The sequence below is a fragment of the Anser brachyrhynchus genome (genome assembly GCF_964034855.1).
Source record: "Anser brachyrhynchus genome assembly, chromosome: 29".
Lineage (NCBI taxonomy): Eukaryota > Metazoa > Chordata > Aves > Anseriformes > Anatidae > Anser > Anser brachyrhynchus.
The window spans coordinates 913979-927702 of NC_137722.1; the positions used below are offsets into that span (position 1 = coordinate 913979).

General features: G+C 45.5%; 1 protein-coding gene across 5 annotated transcripts in view; it reads right to left on the minus strand.

Moving 5' to 3' along the window:
- SCN8A (sodium voltage-gated channel alpha subunit 8) overlaps window positions 1-13724 on the minus strand; it is a 60577-nt gene that overhangs the window by 30074 nt on the left and 16779 nt on the right. For 2 of the 5 annotated variants that reach the window (XM_080570743.1, XM_080570747.1), the window contains exons 3-7: window positions 9748-9867; window positions 7998-8086; window positions 7667-7795; window positions 5366-5457; window positions 377-598 (exon numbers count right to left, since the gene is read on the minus strand). In XM_080570743.1, coding sequence (XP_080426869.1) covers window positions 377-598; window positions 5366-5457; window positions 7667-7795; window positions 7998-8086; window positions 9748-9867 — 652 coding nt within the window. Of the gene's footprint in view, window positions 1-376; window positions 599-5365; window positions 5458-5593; window positions 5686-7666; window positions 7796-7997; window positions 8087-9747; window positions 9868-13724 lie in introns of all 5 variants that reach the window. The other 3 variants (XM_080570744.1, XM_080570745.1, XM_080570746.1) reach the window with 3 other exon arrangements.

Consider the following 13724-nt stretch of genomic DNA (forward strand, 5'->3'; position numbering starts at 1 on the left):
AACCTTAACTAAAGTCTTCTAGATCCCCTACTGGTAAATTTACCAGTAAACGTGATATTCAGGCCAGGGATTCACATGGGCAGAATGACTTCCTTTTTACCATATTAAAAACCCATTTTCAATTGGAATCAAAGCAGGAAAAAAAAAAGAGCATTTTGGACAAAATCCTTATTTAGCTAAAAGAGCACAGCCCATACTTTTTAAAATGAACCCAACTAGTAACACCTGAACAAGGTCAGGTTTCTAGAAATGGAACAATATCCAAGCAAGGGGTTTTTATTGTGCAACGCCGGGCACGCCACGTGTCAGAAATCCCGGTCGGCAGCATTAAGTCAAATAAGAAGGTTTTAGGGAGTATCACTGCAGAAATACCTACACATATTGTTGGTGTATTCCTCCCAGTCAAAGCCCCTAGAGCCGTTATCCAGGAACGTCTCATTCACATTAATTGGCCATATCACACACTTGTTCCTCAAATTGCCCATAAACAGCTGCAACCCGATCAGAGCAAAGACACTGAGACAAAATACTGTCAAGATCATTACATCTGACAGCTTCTTCACAGACTGAATTAGGGCACCCACAATGGTCTTCAAGCCTGCGGAGAAGAAAACAAGACTAGAAATCACTCCTGTAGAACAAAAAAGGCATTGAAAATTCAAATACGTACAGTACCTTACACCTATGTGAGGGCAAAGGATGTTGCTTTTATAGGGTCGGGTTCCTGGAACCCAACGTGGGTTCTGGAGTGCCTGGAGGTTTTCCCATAGCACCACGAGCGCGATGGGTGACCCCATCCCAATGCCAGCCGTGGGTTCACCACTCAGGTCAAAAAACCAAAGCACCAAGCTCATCCCTGAGAATATCCCTGTTTTGCACAAGAGGATGCGAAGCGTACTTGGGAGGCACTGCAACGTCTAAAAAATTTGTCTTAAAAATGTGACTTAAGGTGCGCTGCTACAAAGCCTCTGTGGCCACACTTTCAGCCTGCCTTATTGGCACAAAGTGACAACTTACAGAGATCAAATGCCTTGCAAACTGTCTACATCCGAACTTTCTCCTGCCTAACTAAACTGTCTCAGCATTTCTCTGCTTGCAGGAGTTGAACCTCTCACTGACAGCAGGGTTTTGTCGCAGCCAGGTGGGCAGGATTTCATTCAGTGCTGGCTCCTGGAATTCCCCCAAAGCTCTCGGGGTCATTCATAGGCAAGGCTCAATACCAAAAGCGAGCACAAGTGTAAGCCAAGAGGACCCAATCCTGCTGCTTTTCCAAACCATCCAGTCTGGGGAACCATCTGTGAGGCTGGACACATTACTGAGCAGCGTAACCCTTTTGGGATTTAAACATGCAAGATTTTGGGATGCAGGAACACTACAGCCCTTTGCTTGGCCACTCCGATGTCGAGGAGGATCAACAGGCACTTGTAACTGAGTAGCGAAGGATGCTGGAGGAAGGAGTTAAAGGACTAACCTTTTCCAGGAATTTTATACAAAGCTTGGAAACAATCCCCTCCCTTCCTTTCCCTTCCCTTGGCAATTCCCAGATAATCATCCACCTCACTGTACACCTACCTGCCTCTCTGCACAAATTCATTTCGGGCTTCAGCAAATACAGTAAAAAGGCTTCCACCACCTTCGCTTAAGGCAAAGAGCAAAGCCATATTTTCAGCAAGACAAATTCAGTAAAATGAGGTCAAAATACAATTCTGAAGACAGCTCCTTGAGAGAATACCCGAATTCTCATTTCTATGAGACAGGCCAATTACCTCCCTGACGGAGCTACGTTTACTAAAACCTAAAGATTCTCTCCAATGCCTGAATTCAGCTCAGCAGCACATACTCATGAAACCAATCCCTAAATTTATTTCGAGCTCTGCTATTAGTTCTCACATAAAAATAAAAAAAAGGGGGGGGGGGGGAACACCTCCCATCAAAGTCTGCTGGAAATCCAGAACAGGGAGATCTGGCAGGAGACACCGTCACAGGTCAGGCACTACCACAACGGTATTTTTTTTTCCCAACTGTGCGAAAATTATGTGTCCACAATTAGTTCCTCCCATCCTTTCATTCACGGTAAGAAAAGGCATTTCAATGAGCTGTCGTGTGTTCTGCTTTATACTTCTCTTACTCAAATCTACTCCAAATTTTACTGATTTTTACATTTCCAAAGCATCCATCCTCTGCGTGGCCTGGTACCTTTGCCCTGCCCTCACCTACCAGTGTTTTCATGTTTGTATCGCTGCTATTAGCCAAGATTGCACTGCTGGGGAAGTTTTCTTTCTGGCGTGTTTAAAGATCCAAAGAACACAAAAGTGGTTTTAGGTTCAAGCAAGTATTCCAGTCTTGAAACGCTGCTCTGGATCGCAACAAACTGCCCAAATAGCCTGCAGAACAACCGGCTGCTTAAAGGACCCAGTATGGAAATTAAAAAATATAATGAAATAAAGGGGAAAAAAATGGAAAAACCCCACAGAGCAAGGAATAGAGGGCTAGATCAGATCCATGTCTCTGTTCAAGGCCACCCAAGCAGGCTGCAATAAACCTCGGACAAGAAACCCTTCCATACGACCACAGGTTTGATCCATATCAGAACAGAAAGATTCAAAAATACATAAGTAAAAAGGAATTATTAGGGAGGAATAGTTTTTAAAAACATCTCGTTTCCTTCAGAACATTTAGATCACTGCCAAAGGCCGACTCAAACACGAAGCAGGCTTTTTGCTGTTAGGCCTGGCAGACAAATAACCATCGCAGCACTCGTTTGCATGCTCATCTCCATCGCTCCGATACGCTCCGCTCTGCACATGCAGCCATTCACACCGGCATTTGTGCCTCAGGTTGGTGTGCCGCTCCCCCGCAGGCACAAAAAGGGATCGTGGCTTGGAACAGAGAGGATAAATCGGCAGCAGGAGAGCTCCCCGGCCGCTCCCAAGACGAAACAGCCTCAAAACTGCCAGCTGAAGCAATCGCCTTCACCTACGGCGAAACCCGGGGGGCGCGATTCCACGTGGGATCCGGCACGGGCTGACACCGCACGGCGACCGATGGCACCGGTAATTCAATTGCCAACACGGTGAGTGCCAATAAAAAGCTGTCTTTAGACCCCCACGGGTTAATACGGTCTGTCAAGCCGTAAGGTGAAAGTGATATTTTGGTATTTCGGTTCTGGGGTGCCATACAGACCCTCCACCTGCACACATTTGATCTGGAGTCCCATAATATTCTAGTGGTATTTCCTACTTTTATCTTGTCTAAAAAACACACTGAGGACGATTCCAATTATTGGCAGAAGACATAGTTAGCACTTGTCATAACAATCAGATTATTTTCTCATTAGCTCAGCACAGTGTTAAAATTCCCATTCCTTCGCACACACTGAAGCAGAAGGGGAACCCCTTTAGATTTTCTAAGTATATTCTAAAAATCACTTCTCCTCTTGGACTAGATAAGCCTAATTTCATATTAAACAGCCCAAAAGGTTAATTGCACAAATACTTTACATTTCTCATATCGTTAGGCATAAAAACAAGCAGGGAACGTGGTTGTACTCTACCTACGTGCTGCAGAACCACAACTGGGGCAACCCCATCCCAGCACCCAACTCATACACACAACCAAAGTTCTGCTGCTTGCAGTTCTAGCCATGGATTAATTCATCTTATCCAACGCTCAGACAGGAATCCCCTGAGCTGGGTGCAGCAAATCGTCCCCTTAGTGAAAAGCGTGGCTGCACTGAGCTAAGAAGAAGGGCTCGGGTCCCCCCAGCCCTTGTTGTCTTTTGAAATAAAAGGAAAATTCCATTAGTTTAGAGTAGGATGGAGGGAATGATATAGAACTGTTCTGCTCCTTTCCATAGGAAGACATGGCATGCTGTTGCACATTTAGTAACCAGCTCATTAAAGTTGCATCATCTTCACTTTCCTCTGATTATGAAAGCAAAACACATACGAAACTTATTTTAACATCGATGCTTTTCTTCGAGCAAGACAGTCAATACCTGCAGCAGGCTGATAAAATCGCAGCCACGCTTCAGATCCATCTAGTGCGCTGCTAACAGCTATTACCAAAATACCTTTAGCTCTTTGTATGTGCACTGCCAGACATTAAGGAAGGTAAGAACATTGTTCTAGCATTCTCTCATTCGGTGCAAGAAAAGCAGGTGCCACTTAAGAGCATCATGCACAACAGCCATGGACATCTGATGGGTTTAGCAGTCTGGAATGGGGACAAAAGTGATGGGCCCCTACAATTCTGCAGTTTGTTTTCCGGCAAAGATATATGAAAATGCATCCTGAGAAAGCAAAGAACCTTTATCAGTTAATGCATTAGGAAACAGAATGCATAGAAACAGAAGAGCAAAACTTATCAAGTGATTGTTTAGGGTGCCTACTGTGAGACAGATCAAGCACCTATAAAAGCTGGGAGATTACAGGTGCTTCAGTGCCTGCAAAAACTGAGTCCTAAGCTTGACTTTAAAATGAGGGACACTTCCCAGAAACCACCTGCACAAGAACCTACAAAGCCCCGAGCACCTCCTACACGAGAATTGAGGACTCTCTCACTTCTAATCATACTCTCAGTCCATGATGCCTCCGTGGTCTCTTACACCGAAGGAGGGTCTGTGCTCACCCTCTGACACTCAGGCTGGGTTGGAGCCCAGAGGGAGCCGTGTAAGTGCCAGTCCTGCCAAACCCAGCCCTGGGGGTGGCACGTCAAATGGGCAAGTCTTTGAATTAGGACTTCGGGCTCAATGAAAGCTCAGACAGCGGTTTGGGCCATGTATGATTGCATGAAGAGCCGGCAGCCAGTTCTGTTAAAACATACAAATGTAAAAGCTGGTAACGCCAACGCTCGGGTTAGCTTCGTCTGTCTCAAAACGGCACGGCAACCCTTGCTGCAGTCGTGTAAGAGAACCTGCCCCAGATCCCACCTGACTGCCAGTACCTGGAGTAGCCTCACGCAGAAAGGTTTAATCTTGCTCGGGTTTCGCTTGCTTGCTTCACAAACTTATTCCTAAACCAACCCTAGGAAGGCTGCTGTTAATGGGATGACTTGCTCAGTGAGGAACTGTTCAGCTTGAGGACGAAGGGAGCGCCCAATTCTTTACTCGTTTTGAACTTTTGGTCTGGCTTTCATTTCAGAGATTGGACAGCCACGTATGCACACAGGGATAAAGACGTACGGAACAGCAGACTGCTCGTCCAATAACGAAGCCTTAATTTCAAACCATTCCGTTTATACAGACTGCAAAGCCCATCAAAAGTTTCCCAGTGCCACTTCTGAGAAATAAGCAATGCAGGACGAGGAGGGAGATATCGAAGAGAGATAAATGCAAGACCAGCCTTTAATGCTTAATGGTTCTCACCTGGAATAACAGAGATAGTTTTCAAAGCTCGGAGAACTCTGAAAGTTCTCAATGCTGAGACATTCCCAAGGTCCACAAACTCTGTGACATATCTGCAATGAGGGAGGTCACACACAAAAAACACAATGACAATACACACACCAAAAAAAACAACAACTACAGACAAAGCAATACATCACTCACAGGGGCCTGTACCCAACAGCTAACACCAACCGGAGGCCGCCTTACCTGGAATTACAGAAATAGTTTTCAAAGCTCTCAGAACCCTGAAAGTGCGCAGAGCTGAAACATTGCCTAGGTTTACAAACTCTGTTATATACCTGCAGAATTAAACCAGAGTTAATGGCACCATTGGGGTCACCTTCCTTTTCATATAGCTGTCTGTTTGTAGGAAACAGTTTGTAATTTACAAATGCTTTAGAATCCGCATTTAAAAGAGAGAGAGAGAAGATTTCAAAGCCAAAACACAGGTTTTTTTAAGTCTCTCCGCACTTGTCCAGGTACATGGTTAGACATTTGCATTCTTGCCTATGCAGGGCATGAACATTTAAGGCTAACCCTACAGAAGAAGGTAAACGTAAAACTGTCCAACATGCCCGGAGTCCTGGTGACATCACCTCTGTTCAATGGTTTCAGGTATATTCGCTTCACTTTCCTTCATGCTTTTAATAAAGCATCGCCACCCTTCGCTTTGCTTAGCAGCCTTCATTTTAATCCGTTATGCTTTACCACCTGTTTGTGAGCCACAGGTAGCTCTGATTATCCCCATTTTACGGAGGGATAAACCTGAGATACACAGAGGGTAAGAGGCTTAGTGCAAGGTTAACGGAGTTCCATTTATCACAATGTAGAAGAGAATATTTCCTCTGTGCTGTCTGGAGAAGCAGGGTATGAAAACATAAAGCAATGCGCGATATTCAAAATTCCTCCTGGTGCAGGAAGGCCACCACAAGAGTTTCCAAAAAACTTGGACTCTGTTAATGGGATTTAAACAACACAGGTTTGTTCTAGCCCTTGGCACAAAAAAGAATTCGATTTGATGTTTCCAGGGCCAAACTCTCCTACAGCAAAGCGACCTCAGTGGAAATAAAGGGATTATATAGTTAGACCAGCTCAAGTTTTAGCAGATTTATTTTGTATTGATGCGGTGGGCCTTTTAAAGCCAGCATGCTGTTACTTGTTAATTGCTTCAGAAAGGAAGTAACCGATCCCCAGCAAATTCAACCTATGTGCAGAGAGCTGGGAGCCTGACCCACAAAGGCACGTTTACTCTGGGCTCAGCAGATCCAAAAGGGAAACTACAAGGTCAGGGAGTCATGGGCTCTTTGCCTTTTGTGTCCAACATCCAACTCTTTGCATGTAACCAAAATGCACAACTAAAAGGGCAAACACTCAGGAAAATCAGCAACCTAGGCTGCAGAACACAGCCAAAGCAGGGCCATGGCATTTTATATGATTAAAACATTTTATTCGAATCAAATTCAAGTGCTCGGAACCCTTGAAAACCGAGCTCCTGAGCCTTCCTCCATGGTCTTTGAGTCTTCATTGGCCATCACTGACTGTGGGAGCCCAAACGTGCACACGTGTAATATTTCAAAGCATATAAAAGGGAAAAAATGTCTTCCACCAGCCACTGCGATTGCCGGTGCCGTACACCTGGTTCTCAGCAGCAGTACTACGACTGATCGACCAGCAAGGCAGGGCACTAAGGACCAAGCCCTGCCACCAGAGGTCTGGTGCGCATCTCCAGGTTCAGCTGGGAGCTCAGGCAGCCACAGGGACTCCTCGTTCTCAGCCCAACGTAAGCTGATCCAGCACAAGAGAAAAGAACGAGGAAGCAAAATAAAGTGTCTCCTTTTCTGACACCGCTTCTTCATTAGAAATTGTTCAACCTGCAAGCTGCAGCCCAAGAAATTTTAACACTTAAGCCCACAGAGGGAAGGGGTGGTAGAGACTGGAATTCAGAGATGGTCGGCTCCTAATCCTATGCTCAACAGATTCAGCTGCTGCTCTGGCACGTGAGCTGATCTACAATGTTAGACACTATTATAAAATCTTTTCTTAACAAAGGCAGGTTTTAGAAAATTGCGTTTTTCTGCAGCAGCATTGCTGCTAAATCCAGAGTGGTGTTTTAGATCTGCCTCTGTGTCAGGCTTTCTATTGAAAAATCAAAGGAATCTTCTGGGGATTCACTTAAGCTTTCCTTGGTTTATTTTTTCCTTACACACCCACCCTCTTCCTACGGTCTCATCCCCTCCCGTATGCCACAAATACCTGAAATAATCTGAAAATGCAACTTACGCCATCATGATCACACTGAAATCTAGCCAGTTCCATGGATCACGTAGGAAAGTAAAGCCATCTATACAGAAACCTCTTGCAATAATTTTCACAAGTGATTCAAATGTATAAATACCAGTGAATGTATACCTGTTAAAAGGAATAAAGAGAGCCGCACTGAGAAGTTTGTAGAAATGTAAAGCTAGTCATGAAAACAGATGAATTGCAAGCACTTTTGTCTAAACAAAGTGGATATAAAAGACTTGAGTTCATGCTAGCTTAAATATGAGTAAGAGCAGATTTCTGAAAAGCAGCATTCCGTACAATTCTTAAAAATAGAAGTATTACTTACTCCACATTCTTCGACCATTCAGGCGGGTTACTAAAAGTCATGAATACACAGTTGGTCAAAATAGTGCACATAATGATCATGCTAAATACTGTAGAACAAAGTCAAGGATCAAAGGCACACCAGCGTGGCTCTTTACATCAGCTTACAGCTCCCTAAAGATCCCTGCACTACACCAGCACTCAACAACTCCCAGTCTGTTCTCGATGTGCTATACGTAACAGCCAAGATGCTTCCTGCAGTCATGGGAGATAGGAACAGGGGTGACTCTATACAAATAGTATTTTTACATCACCATTCACTTTATTTCCTATTTTTTAGCATGCATTAGCAATTCAAAAATCACATGGCTTAATAAAAATGCCTTCCCAAACAACTCCATCTACGCAGCATCATCAAAATGTGTGCTCTGCTAACACATCCAACAGGGAAGCAGCACTGCAATCCACAGACACCTAGGGTTTAGTTTGGAGAAAATCTTACAAATCTTTGCAAGGTGTACTGGAAAGGAAACATGCACCTTCCGTGCACACCACACGGATCGATTTGTACTTCTGAGACAGGATTTTATTTGCTGTTTCTGATTCCCTGCTGGAAGAGGCAGGTTTACATACCTTGTACCACCTGCCAGCTGCTGTAGTCTCCCAGTTCACTTTCTCACTGTTGCATATCCAGTCATTTGCAGGAGCAAAAATGATAAAATTTAAAACACTTTTTTTGTTTGTTTGTTTTTTGTTTGTCTTAAAGGCAACAGGTTTTCAGACCATTCTGTTAAGAGAAAGAGGAAGGAGGAGTGGCTAGGAATAAAATCTCTGACTCCTCAAATGTAAATACAGAGAGCTGTTACTCCTTATCCCTTTATATTAACATTCAGCTTAGGCAAACTGGCTCATCATCTTCTCAATGTCCACTGATATCATTCATCAGCACAATTTTGTACACCCAAGCTGAGATTTCTCACGTGTGGTCAGCATGTTGACCAAGAAGTACCTTCTCCTAAACTCCCTGCTCCCTCTGTGTGTTCAGGACACGTTTGCAGGTACAAGGTGCCGGAGAAGCCATTTGAGGAGCACTGTAGGGCCAGCCCAGTTTCGGAATTGGAAGTTCAAGTGGATTTTAACTACTGAACTATTAGCAGAATGGTGAAATTCAGGGTCAGATCCAAAGCTGTTTGACTTCAGAAAATGATTTAAGCGGACTCAAATGGCTCTCCATCTCCAAGCACATCCAGAGGGGAGGAAAATCCACAAGAGGCAACACCAGCCAAAAAAACACACTCCCAGCCTCAGCACCCAAGTCGAGTTTGAAGCATTAGAAGATGGAAAAGCTTTTCCTTCTTGAGACGCAAGAAGTTAGTACTGAGAAGTCCCTAAAACAACAAATGAACGTGCTTCCGTAAGATCTGTTTTAGGGTCACAAACAAACAGGGCCAACCAGCTCATCCACTATACTGCTTTTTTCCTCCTCTCTTAATAACACATGCAGGTGATGGTTCAATACTTCCAATACTTATCAGTGTCTGCGTAGCGATGGAGGAATGGACACAGATTGGTACAGATTAGCAAGGAATATAAATTAAACATTTACTTGATCGGATATGTCTAAACGGCCATGCTTTTTCATTCAACACAAATCCAGCTTCACCAGGCACAGAACTGTAATTCATAAATAAAGTTTGAATTGAGCAACAGGACAACAGGTAAGAGATTTTTCAACCAACAAAGACCAAAAGAACTCAGCAGTAAAAAGGATATGAATGTATCAAAATTTTAATAGCTATTCTTCTAAACAGATTAAAAGGACTTAAAATGTACAAGGCAGGTGTGGCACTAAATCGGAAGAGTGTTTTCCCTCTGTTTAGTACTACAAAGGTCTGTAGAGAAAGAAACAAAGAGAGAAAAAGAAAGAAAGAGAGAGAGAGTTAATGCATGAAAATCAAAGCGTGAACAGTATAAAGAAAAGCCCAACAACTTCCATGGTAAAAAAAGAAAAAAAAAAATCTATTTTCTGCTCTTTTAAATGATAATCTCCGTTGCAAAGTTCCCACTAGGGAAAAACATACCTACCAGTACCCCACGAATAATCCTACTGCAAAGCACCCGTTTTACTAGCCACAACAGAGCCCAAGCCAGATCTCCCAAGCGAGAGCGCGAGTTTCTATCACACGGGGCAGGAGCAGCGCTCGCCCTGTCTGAGAGGCAAGAACCGAGGCCCAGGACCTCTACGGATCACAAACTGAAGGGCAGGAGCAAGCAGCTGAACCCTGCCTTCGACCCCGTGCACACCACCGTCCTCACGGCACGGCGCTGGGGCTGCCTATGCCTCCGTCCCATGCCTTGCTAGCCGCTACACCGGGACCCCGGTTTTAGGGGACACCCAACCTGCAAAAAGAGATGGACAGGTAAGCAGAAGGACAGGCAACGGCTGAGGCCCACCCAGCAGACCCGAGGAGGCAGCTAGCCGTCATATCCAGCGTTCCCACTCGCTGGCACTTTGGAACATATTCCACCGCGGTGCCCAAACTCCAGTCACAGTCATGCGCTCTCCCTGCCTTTAATTAGCGAGTTTGGGTTCACTCCTGTACGCGGAGCCCGCGGCATGAATCACGTCAACATGTGGCAGGATAGATCTCGGCTCTCCACCACCCTTAAAATACAGACCCGCTGCTTTCTCTCCCCACGAGCTGAGCGTGCGGCTCCCAAAGCACGGGGAGAATCACACGCAGCCATCTGGAAATGCAAAATTAGAACCCCGGTCGCTCGATCCCGGCACGCTCCTAGCACCCACCACTCGACTTGAAGGGAGAAGAAGAAAAAAAAGTCACTTGTGTGCACCGAAAATCTCAAGTCTTTTTCCCTCCCGGCACCATTTTCCCCGTTTCCCTGCGGGATGCGGCGGGGTGGATGAGATGGGGGATTACGGGCGGCCGGGCGCGGGGGCGCGGAGCAGAGCGAGCTCGCTGCAAGCTGCCTCCCCGGCAGCAGCCCACCGCCTGGCACAGCCCCGAGAGTCCAACACGGGGGAATCCACCAGGGCTTTCTGCCAACGCAGTCGCTGTGCTTCCCCAGGAGGCTTCGCTCTTCGGAAATTTGTCATTTCCCTCCTAGCAAGTGAAACCAGGCATCTTCGCTCGTTTGGCTAAATTAGACCGGTGAGCAGTAAATTATTTGAAAAAGGAAATCAAAATCAGATTGTGGTTCAGCGCTGAGTGAGAAATATTAGTTAGCATAACCACTAATGCATCTCCCAACAAAGAGCACTTTAAAGACAGCTTTGGAGAGCTCTTAAATTGCAGCATCAAGAATTAATGAACAGATTACCTTGACGTGCAGGAATATTATAAAAGGCCATAAGTTTTCCAAAGTTGCCAATTACAGAGTGCTCACGGGCTGCTGGCTTTAAGACCCTAGCACAACAAATTTTCAAGATTCCCCTCCCATTCCTTTTTAAACCTCCTCTCATGCCCACAAAAGGTTCCTCCCTGCGACGGGGGCATTCACAGGCTTGTGTCCCTAGCCCGGCACGGCTCTCAGCACTCTGATGTCCCTCAAGCAAGGAATTTTCCAGCATGGTTGTGCTCAAAATTATGCGAGCACTAGGTGAGCTGGATGAAGGCAGAAATCCTCCTTTGGAAGGCGGCTAAGGTCCATTCCCATTTCGACACGGGGAAATCGCAGTGTGGGAGTGCTCCAACTTGCCTAGACTCAGCTCAGCAAGGCAGAAGCAAAACCTCTCCTCGCCTGCAGACACAGACGCACGCTGCGCCGCAGACGTAAGCCAACCCAAAGACTTCAGGCCCGTGCTAGAAGAGCAAGCCAGGCTTGCAGAGCGGGCGAAGCAGATGTAAACCGCTCCACACCGAAGGGCAGGCGCCGCGAGCCTTGGCACACCGCCGTGGTTGCATGGAAACAGCCATTTTCGAAAGCCATTTCCCCAAGGATGGAGCCTGAAATTTGGCACTCCCTGGTGGTAACACAAGCTGCTTGGTCCAACCATGAGGGCAACAGCCTACGACATGTGAATGCCTCGTTCTGCTCGCCAGCTCGGTCCATCAGCTATCACCTGACCTTGCACACAGCAATTCTTTGTTTCCTCTTCCACGCTCTTCCCAGCTCTCTCTTCTTGCACCGTGCTGCTTCTTGAACTTGCTGCTTTCTGTAAAGCTTGTCAGAATCAGGCCTTTCAGTAATACAAGTGCCATACATTCCAGTCTGCTCACTGATTATCACGGTTCCAAGACCCACTGCTATGGTTCCCCAGCGTATCTTATAAAATCCTGGGTAAATCTCCACTTGGCCTTCTTAATAGAAAGAATGGCACAAAAGCCAAAAAGCGTTTGGCAATTTAAAATCTTCATTCTTCTTTCTGCTGCTGACATATTAAAACTCAATTTCAAAATGGCTGCATGCTCTTAAAATGCTTGCTGGTTCGGGTCCAAGAACATCCTTAAGCCCTTTTAAGATCTGCTGAGGCAAAGCTTAAAACTCAGAGAAAGGTGATACCTGGAAAAAGGCATTCTGCAGTCTTCTTGTAAGGGATGAAGCCTGGCTGAACTTTCAAAGTCTCAGTTTGTTGCTTCAGAGGCATGAAAAGGCTCTGTCCACTTAAGTTTTCTTAACGTTGTCTGAGAATCTAGGCTTTAAAAACCCTTTGAATACTTCTCACATAAAAGAAGTAATATTGCAAAAGATAAGTCAAGATTTTTTTCTAAATCAATTTGCAAAACAGCGCATGAAAGAAGCTATGCTGGAGAGCACGACAGAATTGATCGAGGGAGGGCAAAGAGAATTCCAGTTATGTGGAGATTTAAACTAATCTGGCTTCATGCAGGTTTTACATTAAGCGTTTCTGTAATGGCTGAAAAGTGAGGAGGAGTGGGCAGAAGATTTAAGAAGAAAACAGCTTTATGAACAGCACATGAACATATGGAAGCACATTCCTACAGTGGTAACATGATGACTGCCTTACTGCCAGTGCTAAGCAAAAGAGAGCAGAGACGTTCTGCTGACACCCCGAGCACTCTGCTTGAACACAGCTATTTTCAAGAGGAATTTACAGGGGATTCTGGCACCCCGTAAGCTGAAGAAGCATCCACAGAATTTAATATATCAACACAAAATATTTTGCATATCTCTTTTGGCTCAAAAAGTGTACTTTCTAATACAGAAAACATTTTTCTACCCCCACCCTCCAAAAAGGAGAAAAATTTATCCTTTGTTACTAAATTATTTTCTGCCACTGAAAAGCTCACGGAGGGAAAAAAGTATCGGCCACATTCTGCTCTCGCTTTAATCTCTTGGTTGAACTCCAAAATAGAAAAAGGCCAGGTTGGACGAGGCCCTGGTGGGTGGCATCCCTGCCCATGGCAGCGGGTTGGACCTGGATGGTCTTTAAGGTCCCTTCCAACCCGAGCCGTTCTCTGATCCCACGAAGCGCTCCCTCTCCTTTGCCTGTTCCTTTTGAGCCTGCTGGAGAGATGGAGTGGAAGAAAAACCACCATCAAACGCTAAGTCCTGGAAAAGGCTTTTGCTTTTGGAAATAGAAGGCTGACTCTTGAGGTGGCCCCAATCTTTTGCTTCTTCCCTCTGTTTCTTCACTGAAACGTGTGTGGAACTCAGCGCCAGCCTCCCGACCTCGCAGAGCCATAACCTTGTCGTAGAGGAGTCCCGAGCGAAGGCTCCTTGAAGCACACGCCAGAGACAAGCACGCCTCTCCCACGTTTCCCATCCC